The following is a 21,613-nucleotide window of genomic DNA, read 5'->3' as shown; positions in this document are numbered from 1 at the left end:
GTATATGCTTCAAATTAAACAAATGCAAAGCTTCTGTTTAATAAACGGATAGTTATCACCCTAAAATGGGTCATCCTTGAAGTGTTACAAAACCAGTAATAAGAATTTTATTTAACTGTGAATAAGATAACAGCACTGTCAACATGATATTTTGTTCCTATAACTTTGCATATGGCTATTTTGGGGAAGATAATTTCTGAGTTTACCACTTGCCTTTAAATATTGACTTGCCATCTTTACGTCCTCTGCTAGATGGGTTACTCTTCATGATGTCAGGATGCTAGTTTTTTAGACTGCCTCAGAGCATCCTTTATCCACATGAAATTAACCTAATGTAAACATTTTTATTTTTCATTACTGGCCAAGTAGTAGTATTGGAGACTCACTGAGTGAGTGTGACACTGCCTCCAGGCCTTCTTGATGCTGTTGCTGTAAGATCCACTTGTGTGGACCGCCTTGCACAGTTCACGTGTGGTATTTTACAAATTCTGACTAGGTGATGGGGTTTTAAATAGCAGATTAATTTATTTATTTAGAGTCTCACTCTGCTGCCTAAGCTGGAGTGCAGTGGTGTGATCTCTGCTCTCTGCAACCTCTGCTTCCCGGGTTCAAGTGATTCTCTTGCCTCAGCTTCCCAAGAAGATGGGATTACAGGTGCACGCCACCATGCCCAGCTAATTTTTGTGTTTTTAGTAGAGACAGGCTTTCACCATGTTGGCCAGGCTGGTGTTGAACTCCTGACCTCCAGTGATCTGCCTGCCTCAGCCTCCCAAAGTGCTGGCCTTAGATAGCAGGTTTCTTGATCCCACAATTTGCCTTACCATCAGAACCTGAAGTAGGGTAAGCTTGTTCTCTGGAACGTTACAAATTGCTTTCTTAATTCACAAAATAAAATACCTGCTTGAGGTCCACTTCAGTTCTTTTAACATAAAATCACGTGCTTAGTTTGTGTTTAACCAAGAAAAACAAAAAGAGGGCCGGGCGTGATGGGTCACGTCTGTAATCCCAGCACTTTGGGAGGCTGAGGCAGGAGGATCACAAGGTCAGGAGTTCAAGACCAGCCGGGCCAACATAGTGAAAACCTGTCTCTACTAGAAATACCAAAATTAGCCAGGTGTGGTGGCACGCACCTGTAGTCCCAGCTACTTAGGAGGCTGAGGTGGGAGAATCGCTTGAACCCAGGGGGTGGAAGTTGCAGTGAGCCGAGACCACGCCATTGCACTCCAGCCTGGGTGAGAGTGAGACTCCGTCTCAAAAAAAAAAAGAAAGAAAGAAAGAAAAAGAAAAGGATAAATAAGTTCTCTCACACAGGTTGATAAAAAGGCGGCATGATCTGTATTTGGATCTAATGTATTTATTACACTGATATGTTCCCAACATAGAACATTAAACATCAGAATGATAAACATATACCAGAATATATCAAATATATTCTTAGGTATTAAAAGGTTTCCTGATTACAAAGGATGTCATAAAAATTTAAGGATGGATGACAAATTCTTGGTTTTTCCTTCAGGCAAGCACTCAGTGTTTTTATTACAGGTTGAGTAACCTTTATCTGGGACAAATGCTTGGGACAAAAGTATTTCAGATATTTTTGATTTGGAATATTTGCATATACATAATAAGATATCTTGGTGATGGGACCCAAGTCTAAATGGGAAATTCATTTGCTTCACATACACCTTACCTTACCCACATAGCCTGAAGGTAAGGTTATATTATATATTTTAAATAATTTTGTGCACGAAACAAAGTTTTGATGGCGTTTTTAAAAAAAAGTTTTCATTTTTTTCTTTACAGACAGGGTCTGGCTATATTGTCCAGGCTGGACTCAAACTCCTGGGCTCAAGCAATCCTCCTGCACAACCTCCCGAGTAGCTGGCACTACAGGTGCCCACCACACCAGGCTTGTGACTTGACTGTCACCCAGTGTCACATGAGGGCAAGTGTGGAATTTTCCATTTGTCGGGTCACGTCAGCACTCAAAAAAATTCGAATTTTAGAACATTTTGGATTTCAGATTAGGAATGTTTAACCTAAGTTCGTAAAGGAAATTTTTTAGCCTTAGAATAGGGATGTTTCGGATTGTTCAAGAGACAAATGAAAGACTAAAAAAACCAGAAAACATTGGAATGATAAATCATTAAGTATATTTAAATGTGCGTTGTTTACCTCCTGCCCATACAAAACCACTCATGACATACATGCAAATGTAAGGACAAAACTGTATTCACCTGATTAACAAGAGCCAGAGTTCATTGCATGCTGATCAACGAACCAACACAACTTTTATCATACACTAAAAAAAGGGTAGAACAAAGGCCAACTTAAAGCCTGGAAAGTGATCTAATCTGTTAAATTACTGTACCACAGAGTAATTTTGAAAGCCTTCTCGTGTTGTTTTTTTTTTTTCAGAGACGGAGTCTCGCTCTGTCGCCCAGGCTGGAGTGCAGCGGCGCGATCTCGGCTCACTGCAACCTCCCCCTCCCGAGTTCCAGCCATTCTCCTGCCTCAGCCTCCCGAGTAGCTGGGATTACAGGCGCGTGCCGCCACGCCCGGCTAATTTTTTGTATTTTAGTAGAGACGGGGGTTTCACCGTGTCGCCCAGGCTGGTCTCGAACTCCTGAACTCAGGCAATCCGCCTACCTCGGCCTCCTAAAGGGAGGATTACAGGCGTGAGCCACCGCGCCCGGCCCCTTCTCTTTTTTAAAACCAATTTCACTAACATTTACTCAAAAATGATTTTCTGCTTGGCAGAAGTGACTTAAGGCATGTGGGGGAGACACTACGGGTCTGTCTCAGATTCCTTTAGAAACCAATGCTCCACAGTTTAGGGACTAGGTAATATTCCGATAATCACCCATGAGTTCCTGGTCTCCGGTTTGTTGTGGGATTGGAAATAAACGAGAAAGGCTGCGTTCGTCATCATGGCCTTATTTCTTCTCCCAACTTCCGGTCGTGCAGGTGTCTCGGGCAGGTGATCCCGAGGCCACTCTGCCGTGTTCTGTGAATCTTGGCGGAAGGGAGGCGAGCTGTAAATAAAAGCGTGAGCATTAGAATCGCCGCTGTGTAGTATTAACCTGTTGAGCGCGGGGCTTCCCGGGGCTGGAGCTGCACCGCGGGCTCTGCTGTCTAGGACTCTCCTCCAGCGCGGACCCGAGAGGACGCCAGGGACCAGGCCGGTCCGGCCGGGACAGCGGGGCCTCGGGCAGCGACGAGGCCGGGCCTCCCCCCAGCACGTCCCCAGCTCGGGCGCTGAGGCCTTGCGGAGACCCCAGGACTCGCCGCTGAGGCCTCCAGTGCGCGTCTCGCGTGGCGCTACGGCCTCGGGAATTCCGTCACGGCGTAGCCGGGTCCAGCGCGGTGTAGACCGGGGCCCCGCGCCTTGCTCGACCAGAGCGGCTCAGGTACTACTCCAGGTCCGGCCGCACTCGCGGCCACTGCGAACAGCCGGGACACCCAACCCCACTCTGCCCAGGGCCAAGAAGCCCGAGGAGGCCCCAGCCCGGCTCCCGCTCTCACTCGCGGCCCCGAGGCCCTACCCCTCCGCTGCGCGCATGCGCCGCCCCCGAGCAGCCGCGTGTGGCGACGGGAGGGGCCTGCCAGCTCCTCTCCTTCCCGGGACCGGCTCACTCCGGCCCCGCCGAGGGGGGCGCGGGTTTCCCCTCGTCCTCGGGGCCCCCTCCTTGCAGAGCGGCGGCCATGGAACCGCAAGGGCCAGAGCGGGCCGGCGAGCGCCAGCTACCCCGGAGCCGTGGGTGGCGGCAGAGGCGCGGGGCGTCACTGGAGGCCGGGCGGCTCCTCGGCGCTCCCCCTCGGTGGCCGGGGCGGGATGGTGCGTCCCGCAGGGCGCGCGCGGCTCCCGCGTTTCGGGCGCTCGGCGCTGGCGCGGGCGGGGGCGCGGAGGGTGGGGGAGCGGACCCCGATTCGCAGGACCGGGCCCGGGCTGCGCGGGCAGGGCCGTTGGCGGGGCGAGCGGGGGCGCCGGGCGCCGCGGGGGCCGGGGGCGGGGGGTGGGCGGGGCCGGGCGCCGCCGCGGAGCCTCCCGGGCCGCCGCGATCATGTCGGACCAGGCGCCCAAAGTTCCTGAGGAGATGTTCAGGGAGGTCAAGTATTACGCGGTGGGCGACATCGACCCGCAGGTACCGCGCCCGCCCCTGCCGCGGCCTCCTCCCGCGTCCGCGTCCCCGTCCCCGTCCGTCCCCGTCCCCGTCCCCGTCCCCGCTCCTGCCGCGGGCGCGCGCCGGGCGCAGAGCGTCGGGTCCGCCGAGGCCGCTGGCCTGACTGCGCTGAGGGCAGGGGCGACCGCGGGGTGGGCGCGGGAGGCCGGGGCCAGGGGGAGTGCGGGAGGGAGGGCGGCCGGGGCGGCTGGGGCTCTGTGCCTCGGCCCCTAGTGCGCGCCCTGAGCCCCCGGCCTGCGGCCCTGGGGTCGCCGCCCCCCACCCACCGGGCCGCCTCGCTCTTTGCTCCTTTGCTGAGCGGGACTGGCGCGGGGTCACGTCTCCCCCTTCCCCGCGCCGGGCGTCTCGGCTCCCGGGAGAGCAGCTCCGAGGGCGGACGAGGGGCGCCGGGATCCCCAGCCGGGGCAGCTCGCGCGGGGACCCCAGGCTCGCTCGGCCGGCGGGGGTCGTGGCCGTGCACCGGCTTGGCCGCCTCCGCCACCCGGGCAGCTGCCGTCCTGTGCGGGGCTGAGGAGCGCTCCCTTCCAGCCTGTGTCCCTGCACGTGGGGGCTGGCATTCGTCTTCCTTGATTTTCCCACTTGGACGATTAATTTTACGGTACCCTGGTAACACCATCACATTACACATTTAATTTTGTGTAGTTTGGGCTCACGCCAAATGATATTGTGGGTTTTCCTTAGTATTCCTATAATAATATATCTGTTTGATGTCACACAGTTATCAGTCCGTGGTAGGAATGCATCTTAGTTGAATATCCTCTTCAGGTTAATCTTCAAAATATTTCCTTCTTAAAAGTTTAACTGTACAGTTATGTTGCCTTGGGTGTGACATCAGTGGCCCCCACCTTGGAGGATGGGGATGCCCAGTGATCAGAGTTAGGCCTGGAAGGGCGGAGACTCATATTTAGCAGATAAACTTGGATGGTGTAGAAGGAATTGTAGAAGGCTGATTGATCTTGGCGTTCTTGAGGTTCGTCCTTGTATGTTAGTAACAACTTTTTTGGACCCTTTTTGCCCTGTAACTTTAGGTTAAAGAGACTTCAAGGCCGGGTTTACCCCTGTAATCCCAGCACTTTGGGAGGCCAAGGCGGGTGGATCACCTGAGGTCAGGAGTTCGAGACCAGCCTGGCCAACATGGTGAAACCTCATCTCTACGAAAAATACAAAAATTAGCCGGGCGTGGTGGCGGGCGCCTGTGGTCTCAGCTACCCTGGAGGCTGAGGCAGGAGAATTGCTGGAACCTGGGAGGTGGAGGTTGCAGTGAGCTGAGATTGCACCATTGCACTCCAGCCTGGGCAACAACAGCGAGACTCCGTCTCAAAAAAAAAAAAAAAAAAGCCTTCTATCTTTAAAGAGTAAAACAGTTGCTGAACACGGAGTGATCAAGATGAGTGCCTGTAACAGTGTTAGCTTTTTCCAGTATTGATGATTCCCCAGCCCCCCCTTTTTTTTTTTTTTTGTTTTTTGCTATCTACCATTTTTCTCTTCCCCCTCCTTCCTAGCCTTCGTGTTTCATTTTAGGACTTTGGCTCTTAAAGGGGACTTGAACCAAATGTTACTTAAAACCTGGAACAAGTTGAACTGCAACCATATTTACTCGACTTTGAATCAAATCTAAATACTTAAAAATGTCCTTGGCAAACCACTTTCATCTGAAACAGTATATTTTCTGAAAAGTTTTGAGCCTGGACATCTGATTCTCTGACTCTTATGACTGTGAATTATAAGTTCACATGTTGACCATCTAGTATGAGGCAGGCATGGACTAGATGCCAGGATAATACAGAGGTGAAGAGGACATGGTACCTGCCCTTGAGCGCCCCTCATTGGTGGGGGAGGGAGCACACCTGGACATATCACGGTACAAGGTGTAGCAGATTTCTCCACTGGGGTGCAAAGTAGACACCACTGAAATGTCACTCAGTAGATGTCATTTCAGTTGGGTTTTGAGATAAGCAGAAGTTAAGAACATGAAGGAATATTTTCATGTGGAGCGTTATGTGCTGAGGAATGAAGGCATTCGTGCGTTTGGGATACATCAGGATGATCACTATATCTGGAACAGAGTGACGTGAGATAAATCTATTAAGATATTCAGTAGTGTGGAGATTGAAGAGAAGCTATTGGTTTTGGCATCCTCAAAGTTCGTGAAAACCGAGTAAAGTGTTTTTGGTAGAGTGTTGGTGGAAGGGGCTGGATTGCAGGGAGTTGAAGAGTGAATGGAAACTGAGAACAGAAAGGTTAGACTCTTCAGGAAGTTTGTCCTGAGAAGGAAATAGAGAAGGTGCCGAGGAAGAGAGGGCTGGGGATGGATCTGTGTTGCATCACAAGCGCGTGGAAGGATGTGGGTGACTTTACTGTTTACAGGTGGAGGGAACATAGCTACGGACAGGGAAACCATGAAGAAGGGAGTAGGATCAGAAACAGACTGGAGGATGGGAAAAGGAGGGGGCCTTTTCTGAAGACCAGTCGAATGGATGCATGAAGCTAAAAATGCTTAGAGGTCAAGGGAAGGAAGAAAGGTAAAGTGGCCCATGGCCAGCGACCGTTGTTTTTTCAGTTGCTAAATATTGAGCCTCTGCTCTAGTTCATAGCTATTAGTGGTCAATAAAGTATTCTGAAAAGGTTGTCTAGCTTGTAGGTCACTTTATTTTTTTTTGAGGTTGGAGCAAAAGTTTAATAAGTGAAAGAAGAAAGCTCTCTGCTGCAGAGAGGGGACCTGGAAGAGGGTTGCCCTTGTGGTTCACTTGAGCTTTGTGGGCACCATGTCACTTGGACAGTTGGTGTGCACTATCAGCTTAGACACTACCCACCTCTTCTGAAGCACTTGACTGTCGACTGTTCCTTAACCCTCACTTCCTTGGCTTCTGTTGACGCTCCTCTTCTGTGATACTGCACTTCCCTACCTGTCCCTGAAGTGTCAGTTGCTGTGTCTACTCTCTAGCTCCCCTCCCATTCTGCACTGCGACCACCTTCACACTCATGGCTGTGGCTCCCGTCTATGTAATATGCTGATGACTTTCTGTCAGGGAGATCCACATCTTTTCCTAGCTGCAACTGGATGCCTCTTGTCAGATATTACACATGACCCCCAAAGAATGGCATGCCCAAACTAAAACACGTCCTTGCGTCCCTACCTGCCAGCCTTCTGATGTGTTCCTCAGCGAGTGGTACTCACCACCATTTCAGTCTGGACTTTGCTCTTGTGCTTATACCCCTTCCAGGCTTGCCGATTCTCTCACATCTTCCTCCTTTCTGCGCATGGTGACATCCCTTTCTTTAGTGGATGCCTCTTTCACCTGGGTTGTTGCACTTGTTTCTTAACAGGTCTCTTGTCTTTAGTCACCCAGCCAACCAAACACAGCCAGCCCACCCAATCCGTTCTTTTCACATGGACTGTCATCTTTGTATGAAATCTGTGCTACTTTTCCTTTGTAAAATCCTTCAGTGGCCCTGCATATACCCCAGAATGAAGCACAGACTTTTTTGCATAGTGTGTGAGAAAGCCCATTTATGGTCTGCTCTGCATTCACCTGTTCAGTGCCTTCAACACTGCTCCCTCTTCCTCGATGTATGGATTTTTGCCTAACACCCAGACGTTTACGAGGGTTCTGCTCACATATCTCGTCTTCCAGAATCTTTCCCTAATTATGGTGAAACTCCCCATGCCCCAGCCTTCAAGTTGGAAGCTCAGGAGCACCATGTGCGTGGCCCCACCACAGCAGTGATTGTGCTGTCTCCTGGTTTGTCCAGCCCATCTGTCTTGAGGACAGACCATGTCCACTACTGGACTCACAATAGCCTCCATTACTTGGTCATTGACTTGGTCAGTGACTTAAGATTTGCTGCTTTTGATTGTTCCCAGAAGTTTCATTGGCATATTATTCAGAGTAAAAGGCTGTTAGTTTTTATGTGGGGAATATGGTGTGTTTTTATTAAAAATTACTGTTATGCCCAATAATTATTTCTGTAATTCAAGAGTGCAGTACAGTATTGCCCATTTTAATTTGTGTGGATTTTCTTGTTTTTTAGGTTATTCAGCTTCTCAAGGCTGGAAAAGCGAAGGAAGTTTCTTACAATGCACTAGCCTCACACATAATCTCAGAGGATGGGGACAATCCAGAGGTGGGAGAAGCTCGGGAAGTCTTTGATTTACCTGTTGTAAAGGTCAGTAGTAAATATAATTTGTTTAATATCTTTTCCTCATGTATCTTGCAAGCAGTACATTGAAGTTTCAATATAGCTCTTTTCAGGGTTTTTGCTAAAGTCCTGTTTTATTTTATTTTTATTTTTTATTTATTTTATTTATTTATTTTTTTGAGCTGGAATCTCTCTCTGTTGCCCAGGCTGGAGTGCAATGGCGCAATCTCAGCTCACTGCAACCTCCGCCGCCCGGGTTCAAGTGATTCTCGTGCCTCAGCCTCCCGAGTAGCTGGGATTACAAGTGCCTGCTACCATGCCCGGCTAATTTTTGTATTCTTAGTAGAGACAGGGTTTCGACATGTTGGGCCAGGCTTGTCTTCAATTCCTGACCTCAGGTGATCCACCTGCCTCAGCCTCCCAAAGTGCTGGGGTTACAGGCATGAGCCACCGTGCTGGCCCTAAAGTCCTGTTTTATGTGGAAAGTTGCCAGATAACTGTGGACATCTTTAACATCTGAGTAACTTCCCTTAGCTTCAGGCCCTTTCAGCTAAACCAAGGTAGAGCATGGTTTCTGTATGTCATAAGTAATCCTAGGTCATCCTTTATGCCTGCTACAGAACTCGTCCCATGTTACCACTGCCTGGAAGTTTTCTGAGCCAAGGAAACCTGTCATGGGAAACAGATCTGATGCCTTGAATCAGATGGGTGTTTGAATTATTATAAGAGTGTATTTCCTTCCAAAAGCAGGCTAAGGCCTGTCAGGAGGTAACTCTAGGACAGTGTCACTTTCCATCCCTACTGTGGCAAGGTGTCCTGAATTTCAGTTAGCTGAAGGGAGTCCCCCATTAACTATGTTGTGGAACTCCTTTCTGACAAGAGTCACAATGGCCTTTAGTCACATTGTCTACCCACTGGTCGTCTGGGGTGTATCCAACTTGACCTATGGGTAATTTATTGCAGAGAATGAGGGATTCAGCTGGTGGAAGAATTGTTCAGATTTTGTTTATCCACCTACTGTATTATGTTATGGCTAATAAGTTAGTTGACTTCTGTTAAAATGTATGTTTTAAAAATTTGTTAAATTTTATAATTCCAATGCTTCGATTTTATTTCAGCTCTTCTCTGTTAAGTATTTGTTTTAAAATAGTTCTATACCACTACCATTTTTTCCCTCTTCATGTTATTAAATGCTTTGCCTTAAAAAGAAATCAGTATGAAAGTTACTGTGGATTAACAAGAACAGTGTTAGGAATTAAGAAAGGTTGCCAGCCTGGTGCAGTGGGACTCACCTGTAGTCCCGGCTACTTAGGAGGCTCAGGTGGAAGGATTGTTTGAGGCCAGGAGTTCAAGGCTGCCATGCACTGGGATCACACCTGTGAATAGCTACCGTACTCCAGTCTGGGTAACACAGTGAGACACCATCTCTTAAACAAAAAGAAAAAGGGAAAAAAATAGAAAGATTGCCATTCAGTCAAATTGCGGGGCCAGAGAAGCCGCCTGGCTGCTGGGAAGTGGTGACCTCCCCAGTACCCAGGGTTGGAAACTGCCTTGGTTGAGGTCCTGAGCTGGGGCACCCTCTTCTTTGGAACATGTTTTTGTCTCTGGCTTGCTTCCTTGTACTGCTTTAGGGACAGTATCTCTGTCTCTTCCTTCTCCTTCCTACAAACTTTCTTTCTTTCAGACAATAGCCTGGAGCTATTGTCTCATTAAAGTGGCTTTGCACATCTTATGCAGATGTTATGTGAAAAGTTGATCTTCCTAACATATCCTTGGGGCCTAGGTGATTGTTGCCAGGCCAACTACCAGAAATAGTTCTTAAACCTGCCTGACCCCAAACCACCTTTTTGTAATAAATACTTTGTAGCACCCCCCTTATTATCCAGAAATGAATCGATACGTAAGCCAGCCTTTAAAATATGTATATATAAATTGCCTAAACTGAAATGTGAAGGTGAAATAAAAGGAAAGTAAATAATAAACATATATTTCAATGTGTAAACACTTGGGCATGGCTGCTGCTATATGTAGAGTCACTGCCGGTAGCTGCTGCAATTGCAGATTGATCTCATACCCCACAAGTGGGTTCGCCGCTGTGAGGTGACATTTCAGAATGGTGATCAATTCCTGAGCTAAACGAAGCAGTCTTCCTTCATTTTACACAGTATTCATATTCCTGGGAAAGTCAGTATGTAAGGCTAAGTAGAAATACCCATTACTTGTACAATTAGCAGTTAGCATCTAGGATTATCACCATTTTGCCAAGGTAGTTTAACTGTATTCGAATCTAACTTTTTCCCCCTCTGGCTATAGTATTTTAAAATGAGTGACAGACATATTTCATCTGTACCCAGTAGCATTCCAGCCTGCTTGTAATTTGTGGCAGCACCTGTATTGTCCAGGGACTATTGTGTTACATTACAAGGTGGTAGAGTACTTCGGAGCTGACTCAACAGTTTGCCTTCACTCTAAGATATTTCAAGTAGATCCTGATATTCTTAGTTTGAACCTTATGGGCCTGTCTTGTTTTGGATCCTGCTGCTAATAGTTGAGTCTGAATTCATATGACTGAAGGCTGAGACCTGGTTCCCTAGAGGCATATCCCTTGGCCTTTACCTTGATAGGAAGTTTGACAATGCATTTTAAAAATAAGGCATCTTTATACACAGTGACAGTTTATCTATCATTTACATATTTGAATCTTATAAATGTTTAAAACTTGCTTCTTTGGGCACCAAAACTTTTTAAATTACTTTTTAAATTGAGACATTTTTCTCAGTGGCCTTCAGGCATCATTGGAAATGTTAATTTTGCTGACTTGTAGTGGGCTTATTTTATTTAATTTTTTTTCAGACAATCTCCCAGGCTGGAGTGCGATGGTGTGATCTCGACTCACTGCAACCTCTGCCTCGGGGTTCAAGCAATTCTCCTCTCTCAGCCTCCCTAGTAGCTGGGACTACAGGCGTATGCCACCACGCCTGGCTAATTTTTGTATTTTTAGTAGAGACGGGGTTTCACCATGTTGGCCAAGCTGGTCTCAAACCTGTCACCTCAAGTGATCCGCCCGCCTTGGCCTCCCAAAGTGCTGAGATTACAGGCATGAGCCACCATGCTCAGCCAGCTTATTTTTATATATTGTTCTTTGCCTTTAGGATAAATAGTTCCTTATTACTTTGCTTTTATAGTTCTCCATTTCTGCTTTGTACTGTGGCCTACATCCTAATTTTGCATTATTTTATCTAAACTTATCTGAAGTAGGGACTCAGTGATTCTACTGTGCTTGGATGGGACTTTATGATAGCCAGCAGTTTTTAAACTGGGATACCCTACCCAAGCCCCCTGGGGGGAGAATTTCAGCGTGTATGCTGTGTGGATGGTTGTAAGGTGATAGATAACATTTCCAGACTGGCCCTTCCTAAAGCTGCCTGAGAACACACCTGTGGTCACAGTGGCCCCTCCCACTTTACACAGGAAGAATCAGACCTTCACCCATCCTAATCTTATAGTGCATTGCCCCAGGCTCTGAAAATTCTCGTGGACAGCAGACGAAAGGACAACTAGAAAGACTGGTTTTAGGGACTATTCCCTTAGCACTCAGTCATGGCATCATAAGCAGAGAGGGGTTTCTGGGTGTTGCTGTTGAAAGGAGAGCTTGGTCCATGTGAAGGTGTTCTGAATTCAGAAGTGTCAAGGCCAATACAGATTCCTGATGCTGGCCCATTTTTTGTAATTTAACTGGAATTTTTCTAGGACTATCAAAAAATGTGAAGATATGTTGGATAAGGCACATAGAAAAATTAAGTGCCTTCTTTCAGATTTCAGATAACTAATCCAGTAACTTAGTTAAAACCTGTGGTAAATGTCAAATCATCATGAAGTAATTATCCCAGGCACAGCTGCCAATCTTTATTTTATTTTATAAAATGTTTAATATTCCTCTTCTCACAGAAAATATGCTTATTTAGAGTTATGCTGAAAAATTGTAGATGTCATCTAAAAAATGATAAGGGGGGCATTTCATTGTCTGAAATTTATTTAAGGTGTACATGACAAAAATAGCTTGAAGATCATTAGCTTGGAATATGAGTTGCAGGAGAGCAAAGACTGGGTTTCTGTTTTTCATTGTTACATCCCTAGCGCCTTGCACCATCTCTGCATAAAATATATTCTCAATAAATATTTGATGAATGAATTGATGGGTGGGTAATGAGTATATGTGTATGTTTCAGTTGGCTGAAGTTTCTGGAAGTCAGCTGCCTTCCAGAATGTAGTAATGGGGGCATTACTACATTTTGATAGTAATTTTCTGAAGTAGAGCTATCAGGATAATGATTTGTATAATTATAAAAATTAAACATAGAAACAAGATAATTTTTCAAAAATATAAATTACCCAGAAAGGTAGTAATTAATCTGTTTTATAATTAATCTCAGTTTTTAGAATTTATAAAAATATTTTCAGGCAGTTAGAAATAATTTTTATGGCTTACGAACATTGTATCTACTCGACTTCACTAAAACAAACAAACACCTCATGAATTTAGACTTAACTGAATTTGGGATTCAAGAAGGGAGCGTATGAAAGGCTGACTATGCCCTGGATGAGGTGGCGGTGGTGGTGGGGTAGGATGGGTGGCAGTTTCCCTGTCCTAATTGTGGGGTCAGCAGTAATAAGTGTGTAAACCTGGAACTTAAATGTTTATACATAGTTTTAAAAAAATATGGTAGTGCTTCATTCTATAATTGGATTTTTCATCTTGGGTATTAGTAACTAATCTTCGACTATAATATTTCTATTTGAATATTCATACTTGTAATCTGGATGTTTTAAAATAGGTTGTAACAGAGACTTTTAATTTCTAAGAACAACACTAGTAAAATAATATGCCACTTGTAAATTGAGAATACTTTTTGATTTAATCTTTTCTTTTTCAGCCTTCTTGGGTGATTCTGTCCGTTCAGTGTGGAGCTCTTCTGCCGTATCCTTTTTTTTGAGTGGGGGAGGAGGGAAAGGGTAACTCTGGGTTTAAGACTGAAAGAAATGATAGTTAATGGAGTGAAAAGTGGATTCATTCGTTAGGACAGATTGTTTTGTCTACATCTTATATTCCTACTATTTTCCATCCTGTTTCAAATTTTATGTACCTGATCCTTGTCATTACTCATGTTAAAAGGGGGCTCAGCTGTGACAAGTAGCTCTAGGCCAGGAACTGGAGGTAGGAGCTCCGGTTCTCTTCAGCTTTTATGGTGCTAGCTAGATGAGGGATATTTCTAAAATTCTAAGTCTATGTGAATCAAATCATGAATTGTTTGAAGAGTAAATTGGGGAAGAGAACATGAGAAGAAAATTTATAACGTGCATTGTTAATCCTTTTAATTGCGTTGGGTAGAACGATTATTAATTCAGTGCACCTGTGCTGTGGGTTGAGTACTGAAAATAGAGTGGTGAAGGAGACCATTTCTGCCCTCAGGGAGCTTCCTTGCTTGCATTGTTCGTTCATGGAGCGTTCATGGATGTGCCCTTGCCCTGGCACTGTGTCAGGAGTCAGAAATGAGGCATTCTACAGGCCTCCTGTTTACTCGTCTAGGCCTGGTGGCTCCCTTTTCGTCCTAAAAGGATAATGCTTCATGGGACTGTTACTTCAAGTGTAACTTGCTTGTGGAAATCATTTCTTTTGCAAGTACCTGATACCATACAGTTGCTAAAATTTTAGACCTGGCAAGAGATTATGTCATTTTATATTGCAGCTATGCCAGGCATTTCTCTTGAAAGCACTTATTACCCATTGAATCAATGCAGATGGAAGGAAACTTATCATGAAATATTTATAGAGAAATAGGGAAAACATTCCTCTACAAGCAGTTCTTCTTGGAGGATGTGTAGAACTTTAGCAACTCCAACTCAGAAGTTCTAATATTTTCTTGTACGTAGCCTAAAGAGTTGAAGGAAATTAGTTCCTGTTTTTGTTTTGTTGTTATTTATTACTTTCATAAGAAGTGAAAAAGACTGGGAATAGAGCTAAGAGGCTGATTTTGCTGTTCCAGGTCATTTATTCTCTGTACAAGACTCCTTAAGAAGCTGAGATCTTTTTTTTTTTTTTTTGAGACAGAGTCTCGCTCTGTCGCCCGGGCTGGAGTCCAGTGGCACGATCTCGGCTCACTGTAACCTCTGCCTCCCGGGTTCAAGCGATTCTCCTGCCTCAGCCTCCTGAGTAGCTGGGACTATGGGTTCAAGCGATTCTCTTGCCTCAGCCTCCTGAGTAACTGGGACTACAGGCATGTGCCACCACGCCCAGCTAATTTTTGTATTTTTAGTAGAGACGGGGTTTCACCGTGTTGGCCAGGATGCTCTCAGTCTCTAGACCTTGTGGTCCACCCGCCTCGGCCTCCCAAAGTGCTGGGATTACAGGCATGAGCCACCACGCCCAGCCACTGGGATCTTCTTTGAGCTCTTACTTGCCTATCCATAAGAACAAAAGATTGTGCCACCCCGCTCCAGCCTGGGTGACAAAAGCAAAACTCCATCTCAAAAACAAACAAACAAACAAGGGAGCCTGGGAGACTCACTGGTAGACAGTGTGCTCTGAGATTTGCCTTTGTTAATATTTCCCCAAGTCTTTGGAAGTAGAAAATCCATGAGCTTAGGTTGAAAGATGGAAACAGATCTTAGATAATGGGGCTGAAGGTATCATTGCAGTCTTCAGTTTGTTTTACAGCCAGGGAAGTCTCAAATGTTTATAAGATTCATCTGTGTAACTGTATAGGAGACTTCAAATTTGGAATAGAATTTTTAAGCTGATATTTTTCTTGATTCACCTATCTCAATCAGTATACTTTACTCCTATAGGGAAAGAGAAGTAATACTTTAACCCATTTTGAATTCTACACACTCCAAATTATTCGAAAAAAGTCATTGTTTCCTCTGAATAGACTATGAATTACAGGCACATAGAGCTCATGACTGCCTTGTGTCTTGTTAAATTCACAGTGTGTGATGTGTAGTAAGTGCTCATTAATCATTTTGAATGAATTTTTAAGATCAGCTTTAGAAATAGGAAGGATCTTTGGAATCATATATTCCAAATTTTGTTTTAAAAAAGGGGAAATCGAAGCTCACAGTTGTTTTGCCTAAGTTCACAAAGTTAGCGGAGATAATAAAACTAGAGCTCTCAATCAAGCTCTTATGAAGGATTCTTCATACTGTGCAGTGGAAGCAGTCACAACGTTTCAGTCTAAAAGAAACAAGACATTTTAATTTTGCTTTTAAAATAACTGCTATGCCATTTGGTGTGTATGTGTATATGCATGTGTGTGTTTATATATGTGTATATAGTTAACTAGCTATCAGAGATCAAAAGGCTTCCCCCTGTGAGAATATTTTGCCTATCTGATTTATGATATAAGTGGAGAGATTGGATTTCAAAATGTGCTTTACAGAAAAGCACTTAGTTCTTTCTGTGCCACCCACTGCTCTATTCCACTCTGCCCTGTACTCTTCATTGTCTATCTTAAGTCTGTCTCTTTCTTAAATGGACTGAGTGGGGACAGAGTGGGTGGGTAATGTCTGTTAGTGAAGTACAGGTTGCACTAATCTTATTTCATTGTAATCTTAATAACTATAAAACAGAGTAAATGGGTTTTCTCCAGAATCATGTCAGATTTTTTTTGGAATCACTGCCTGCCTTTCTCAGGTAAGCATGGTTACAGTTAGTCTTGAGTTATTTATATGTGACACTTCTGAGTTTTTGTATGGTTGGATTTATGACCTGTTAACCAGTTTTAGAGAAGCTATTTCCTAAACTGACTGTATATTGAATATGAACTCATGACACTTAAAATTATTTAAATATTTGTGCTTGCTTTTAAGATTTACAGTTTTTAATGGGTGAAAATGGTCTTTATAAATAAAAAAACAGATTTAAAACTTGAATATGAAAAAACATTAAAAATGAAATTAAAAGATGACAAGGAAAATTCAGTTAGAAATACAGGCAAAGAATTTTCTTAATAAATAAAGGGATCGTACAGATCAACAAGAATAAAAAAGACCTTAGCAGATAAGGCAGAGAAACAAATTTAGAATTTATAAAGAAGAATTACTAATAATAAGTGTAACGAAACATTTGATGCGCTTTATAATCAAACATGAACATTTTAATAGCAATGAGATTAGTGTTTTTGCTCATCAAATTTGTAACAGTGTGTTCAGTGTTGGTGGAGATGCTGAGGACAGACTCCTGCTTCCTGCCGGCAGGAATGGGAGTTAGCACAGCAGCTTCCTAGGAAAGGGGAGCAGTGTCGAGCCTTAAAATACTCATTTCGTTTTCACCTGCATTTCTTTTATGTTTAGAAACTTATCCCAAGTCAGCCGGGCATGGTGGCTCATGCCTATAATCCCAGCACTTTGGGAGGCCGAGGTGGGCGGATCACCTGAGGTCAGGGGTTTGAAACTAGCCTGGCAAACGTGGCAAAACCCCGTCTCTACTAAAAATACAATATTAGCCAGGCGTGGTGGTGCACACCTGTAATCCCAGCTACTTGGGAGGCTGAGGCAGGAGAATCACTTGAACCTGGGAGGCGGAGGTTGGGGTGAGCTGAGATCGTGCCATTGCACTCCAGCCTGGGCAACAAGAGCAAAACTCCATCTCAAAAAAAAAAAAAGAAAAAGAAAAAGAAACTTATCCCAAGTCGATAGAAGGACAGACTGACACATAAAGGTGCTCACATTTATTGATAAGCATTATTTATAAGGTGGTAAAATTGGAAACGGATCATCCACTATTTGGGAATGTTTAAGAAACCTATTGTGTATACTTACACAGTAGTCTAGCTGCTTAGCCATTTTTGAATTCTGTTTTATGAAAACATGTAAAGACATGGGAAACGTCTTAAGTGGCAAAAGCAGGCCATAGCCTAGTTATGTACAATATTACACCAACTAAATAAAATATCTGAAATGAGAAACCAAAATGTTAACAGTGGTTAGTTCTGGGTATCTGAATATTTAAATTTTTTTATTGTATTTTGTTTTACTAACCCCCAGCTAAGAAAAACCTCAAATCATAATAAAAACTATTAGAAAAAAATCAAATTGTTATTGTTTAAAGTCGTTTTACAAATTACGTGGAATAATTTGTTTAAAATTAGTGGTCCCTAGGAAGGTGAAAGTGCACTGTAGGATGTCCCATCTTATTTGACCTGACAGTCCTCATCCCAGGCTGTCATTTTGGTGCTTATAGGTGATACTTTTGAAAAAGTATTTAGTCATCTTTCTCTGTGCACACCTTTGAGAAAAGGGCACATTCAAGTTATTAGGTAAGATAGAAAGAAATTTGGTTATAATCTTGCTTTTCCTTATGCCTTTGTGATAGAGGATTACGGAGCTGGGTAGTATTTGGTTTAGCATTGTTAGGTTGTTGGCCAGACTCAACAGTTAATACAAAGGATATCACCAGTCTGAACTTGATCCATCGTCTGTCCAAGTAATAAGTAAATTTATCTGTGGTTACTGTGTTTTTGTTTGTGTCTCTTGTATTCTGGAAGTTCTCTAAAATCCTGTTTTTGTTTTTGTGACATTAATTTGATGGAGATCCTTCAAGTAGCAAAATTGGCTTATTTTTTTCTCTTTAACAGGAATTTTGTTGGTATTTGTATTTTGCAATGTTTTTTCATATCTGTTATAAGTGTATATTTACATGAATGATCTTTAAAGTTGGCTAAAATGAGAAAATAAATGCTGGGTGCTATGGTTACGTGTAATTTTTATTGTTTTCCTCTACTTCTCTGTATGTTCCAAATTTACAATCAACTTATCGGAAAAGTTTTAAAAATGAAAGCATTACTACTTATGTATAAACACAATGTACTTTGGCTAAAATGTGAATTTTTCATTTAATTTTGTTTGCACTGGTTGGATTTCTGGGTTTCAGAGACTCAGAGCCGACTATCCAGAAATGATTCCAATTGAATGAGAAAGGGAGAGAGGATGAAGGGCCACGCTGAGTTTGGGACAGGGACAGGGAGTCCTGTGGGCATTTTTCAGAGATGAAGGTCACAGTGACATGGGATTTTGAAGACTTGATTTGGTGAAATAAATAAGAAAATCAAAAGTATGTGAGTATAAGATGATTATAGGGTTTCAAATGAGGTAATTAGATATTGTTAAATATTAACTATGAGTTTAGCACAAAAGAATATTATTAGTCTTCCAAAGTACTAGTAGTTATGTTTAACAGAGTTTATATTTGTAATAGATTGTTATATTATACATGTAATAAATTAGGTTATAGTATAGGCATACATACATGATACATATATGACCACTCGGGGCACAGGTATGATTCTGTGGGCTTAGGAAGGATGGCATCGGTCTGGATTGCGAGGCGAGGGAAGCCTTGATAGAGTGGATGTAAGGTGTGAGTGGCCCTGAAAAAATGGACAGAATTGGAGGAAATGGGAAGGGAGGAGGGCATTCTGCATAGAGCAAGGTGGAAGGGGAAGTCAGGAGTACACGGAGGCTAGATAAGAGGAGACTGGTGTCAACCAAGGGTGTGCATTTGCATGTAGAAGAAGAAATGGTCAGGCAGGTACATGGATAGAGACGATGGGAAACCAAGGTATATGAGTTTGAACTGGGTAAAGTAGGTAGCAGGATGCTTCATCACCCTTTTTTTCTCGTTATTTGATTTTGGATTACAAATACCTCAGAAAATTTGGGAAACCAAAAGTCAAACAAAATTAGAATCACTTCTGATCATTGCAGGTAAAACTGGTCCAGGTGCTCTGAGGATGACTTGCAAGGCAGGACAGAGGCTGGAGTTTTGACAAATGGAGATTGGATTCAGGGTAGCAGATACAACATGGGACTTAGCAACAGATGGGACTCAGCAGGTATTGGGGACGTGGGATGCTGTGGTGCAAAGAGTGAGAAGCCAGCACTCACTGTATACCTCCCTGCGCCAGATCCCATGGTGGATGCCAAAGATTATGTCATTGTTTCAGTCGAGGAGCATAGGAAAGTGGCAGCATCGCTGAAGGAACTGGGAAATAGGGAGGAGCCTGATTGGCGAGGGGAGATGGTGACATTGGTTTGAAACACGCTCTGGGCTGTTGATAAGGTATGGAAGTGTAGGAACTTGGAGCTCCTGTGGCATGAAGGAAATTCCTGCAGAGCATGATAGAGAGAGGAGCAGATAACTGGGAGCAGAGCCGTGGATAGCACGCATTGGTAGAGAGATTTGGGGAGGAAAAAAAGGAGCTTGAAAACAGAGATGATACTGGAGGAGTAGGATATTATTTTTAGAAACCAAGATAAAGTCACACTTAATCATTTTTATTTTCATTGCTGGGAAATAACAACCCAGGTAAAGATTTAGAGCATAAATTGGTAGAAGATAGTTGTACATAGGTTTGTGTGTATCCTGAGTCCTATTCTGTGACCCAGGAAGAGGAGGAAAAGGAGGATAGAAAGTGATACAGGAGTATCAGCTGGCTCAGTGAGCATCACACAGGCTGAGGGGTCTAAGCAGATCTTGGATTCTCAGCTGAGAAGTCACCAGTGTAGTCCCTGTGGGAATAGGAGGATGGATTTCCATAAAGAAACAACTAGGTGAGCAGACTGCTCAGAGAACGTGAATATGTTGATTCTTTGCAGTGGAATAGTGTCATTTGATTGTGTGGTCTGGGAAGGGGCTCTGCTGGTGACAAGCTGGGCAGGGGCGCTGCTTACTCACTGTCAGATGAAAGGTAGAATTTTACCTTGGTGCTAAACTTACCAAGGGGAGTGGCTGGGTCAATGGTGGCCAAAAGGTTAATTTGTTAGCAGGCTCTTTGATAGTATTTTATATCCTTTTAGCAAATTCAGTGGATAAGAAAAATCAGAATCCAGAATTAGCATGATCTTTGTGGGTCACTTACTGTACTTCCCGCAGTTCATCACTTAGCATGATGAATTGGAATCCCCGGTGTGTCATGGGGTAAAATAAAAGCATTTCTTTTAAGTTGAGAAAGATTGTTCAAATAGGGATGGGGAAGACTTTAATAGTCACTTCTATGAAGAAACCCTGGAAATTGTAGTTGAAGAAAAGTGCATTGGGAGCACTAATATTTTGTGGTTGCTAAAAAATGTTATTTTGGTTGTAAGATATATTAACAACATATGTACAGTGTGCAGCTAAGGGACTTTGGTCCAACAAATCCTTGATGGGTACTTCCTTTGTGACAGGAGCAATGCAGAGGGGTACAAATTAATTAAGATGTGATTTCTCTCTCAGTAAACATACAGTCTAGGAGGGGTCAGGCCTTGGGCAAATACAGTATGTTGCAACATATGCAAAAATGAAAGTGGGCACCAGGTACAGAAACAGGAAGGAGTGCTCACAGTGGTTAGTCCTAACTGATTGGAGACTGTCAGAGGGATCTGCACCTTTTCTGCACACTGGAGCACCCATGAGCACACACACTCACATGCACATGCCAGGCAGGACCCCAGCTTTACAAAAGGACTGTTTCTTGGTGGTTCTCAGTGACCTTCTGTCTTTTCCCCGTCAGGGTGTTGATACAAGCTGGAGCTCTTTGTTGGAGTCTTCCAGAGCTCTCCCAGGGAGAGGTAGGGAAGGGAGCTTGTCCAGCAGAAGTTGGGAAGCACAGAGATCATCTGCCTTCTTCTGACCCGGTATTGATGCAGGCTGAGGCCTCTGTTGTAATGTGCTGGGTAGGTTTTGGGGAATAGGTCAAGAGTGTAATGGAGAGCCTGGCCAGGTCATGATTTAAATCTAGAAGACTAAAAAGTCCTTTCCATTCTGTATCTCAATCAACAGTATTTCTTGACTGCCTACCCATGTGCCTTGCACTGTACTAGGTACTGTGAAAGATCTCAGAGAAGTTTAGGACATCATGTAAGACTCTTTAATAAGGAGTGTTAGAGTTCATAATCAAGACTGGACAAGGAGAAAATCCTGTAAGCTAGAATCAAGGAGTGTCTTATTGGGGGTGGTGAAGCCTGAAGAAGGAAAAGGGAGAGTGTTCCTGATTGGTTTAAAGGAAAGCTTTTATTCCTGGGGGCACACACTTGAAATTCTAGTCCTCTGCTCCTGGTTGCTTTGGAGTATAGCTGGCAGGACAGATAAGCAAGCAGATAGTTGTGGAGTGTGAGAAGTATTTAGATTTTGTCCAGCTTGCTGTGGGAGTGCAGTGGTAATGCCACCTGAGCTGAGTCTTAGAGGAGGAAGTCGGAGGGTGGGTACAGCGGGGCACGGGAAAGCAGAACGTGGTAAGGACGGCAGGTGCACG

General features: G+C 44.1%; 1 protein-coding gene across 4 annotated transcripts in view; it reads left to right on the top strand.

Annotated features, from left to right (window-relative positions):
• Positions 1–3,870: 3,870 nt before the first annotated feature.
• Positions 3,871–21,613, top strand: part of PAXIP1 (PAX interacting protein 1) — a 59,313-nt gene continuing 41,570 nt past the window's right edge. The window contains exons 1-5 of one of the 4 annotated variants that reach the window (XM_054495172.2): positions 4,399–6,706; positions 8,217–8,351; positions 13,259–13,302; positions 15,951–16,014; positions 20,873–20,996. In XM_054495172.2, the coding sequence (XP_054351147.1) occupies positions 15,956–16,014; positions 20,873–20,996 (183 nt within the window). In that variant the 5' untranslated portion in view covers positions 4,399–6,706; positions 8,217–8,351; positions 13,259–13,302; positions 15,951–15,955. Of the gene's footprint in view, positions 4,146–4,398; positions 6,707–8,216; positions 8,352–13,258; positions 13,303–15,950; positions 16,015–19,085; positions 19,214–20,872; positions 21,036–21,613 lie in introns of those variants that run through there. The other 3 variants (XM_054495171.2, XM_054495170.1, XM_063668027.1) reach the window with 3 other exon arrangements.

The sequence above is a fragment of the Pongo pygmaeus genome, chromosome 6 (assembly GCF_028885625.2).
Source record: "Pongo pygmaeus isolate AG05252 chromosome 6, NHGRI_mPonPyg2-v2.0_pri, whole genome shotgun sequence".
NCBI classification, from domain to species: Eukaryota; Metazoa; Chordata; class Mammalia; order Primates; family Hominidae; genus Pongo; species Pongo pygmaeus.
Note: the sequence above shows the minus strand (reverse complement) of the source record. Positions and strands in the feature narration are given on the sequence as shown.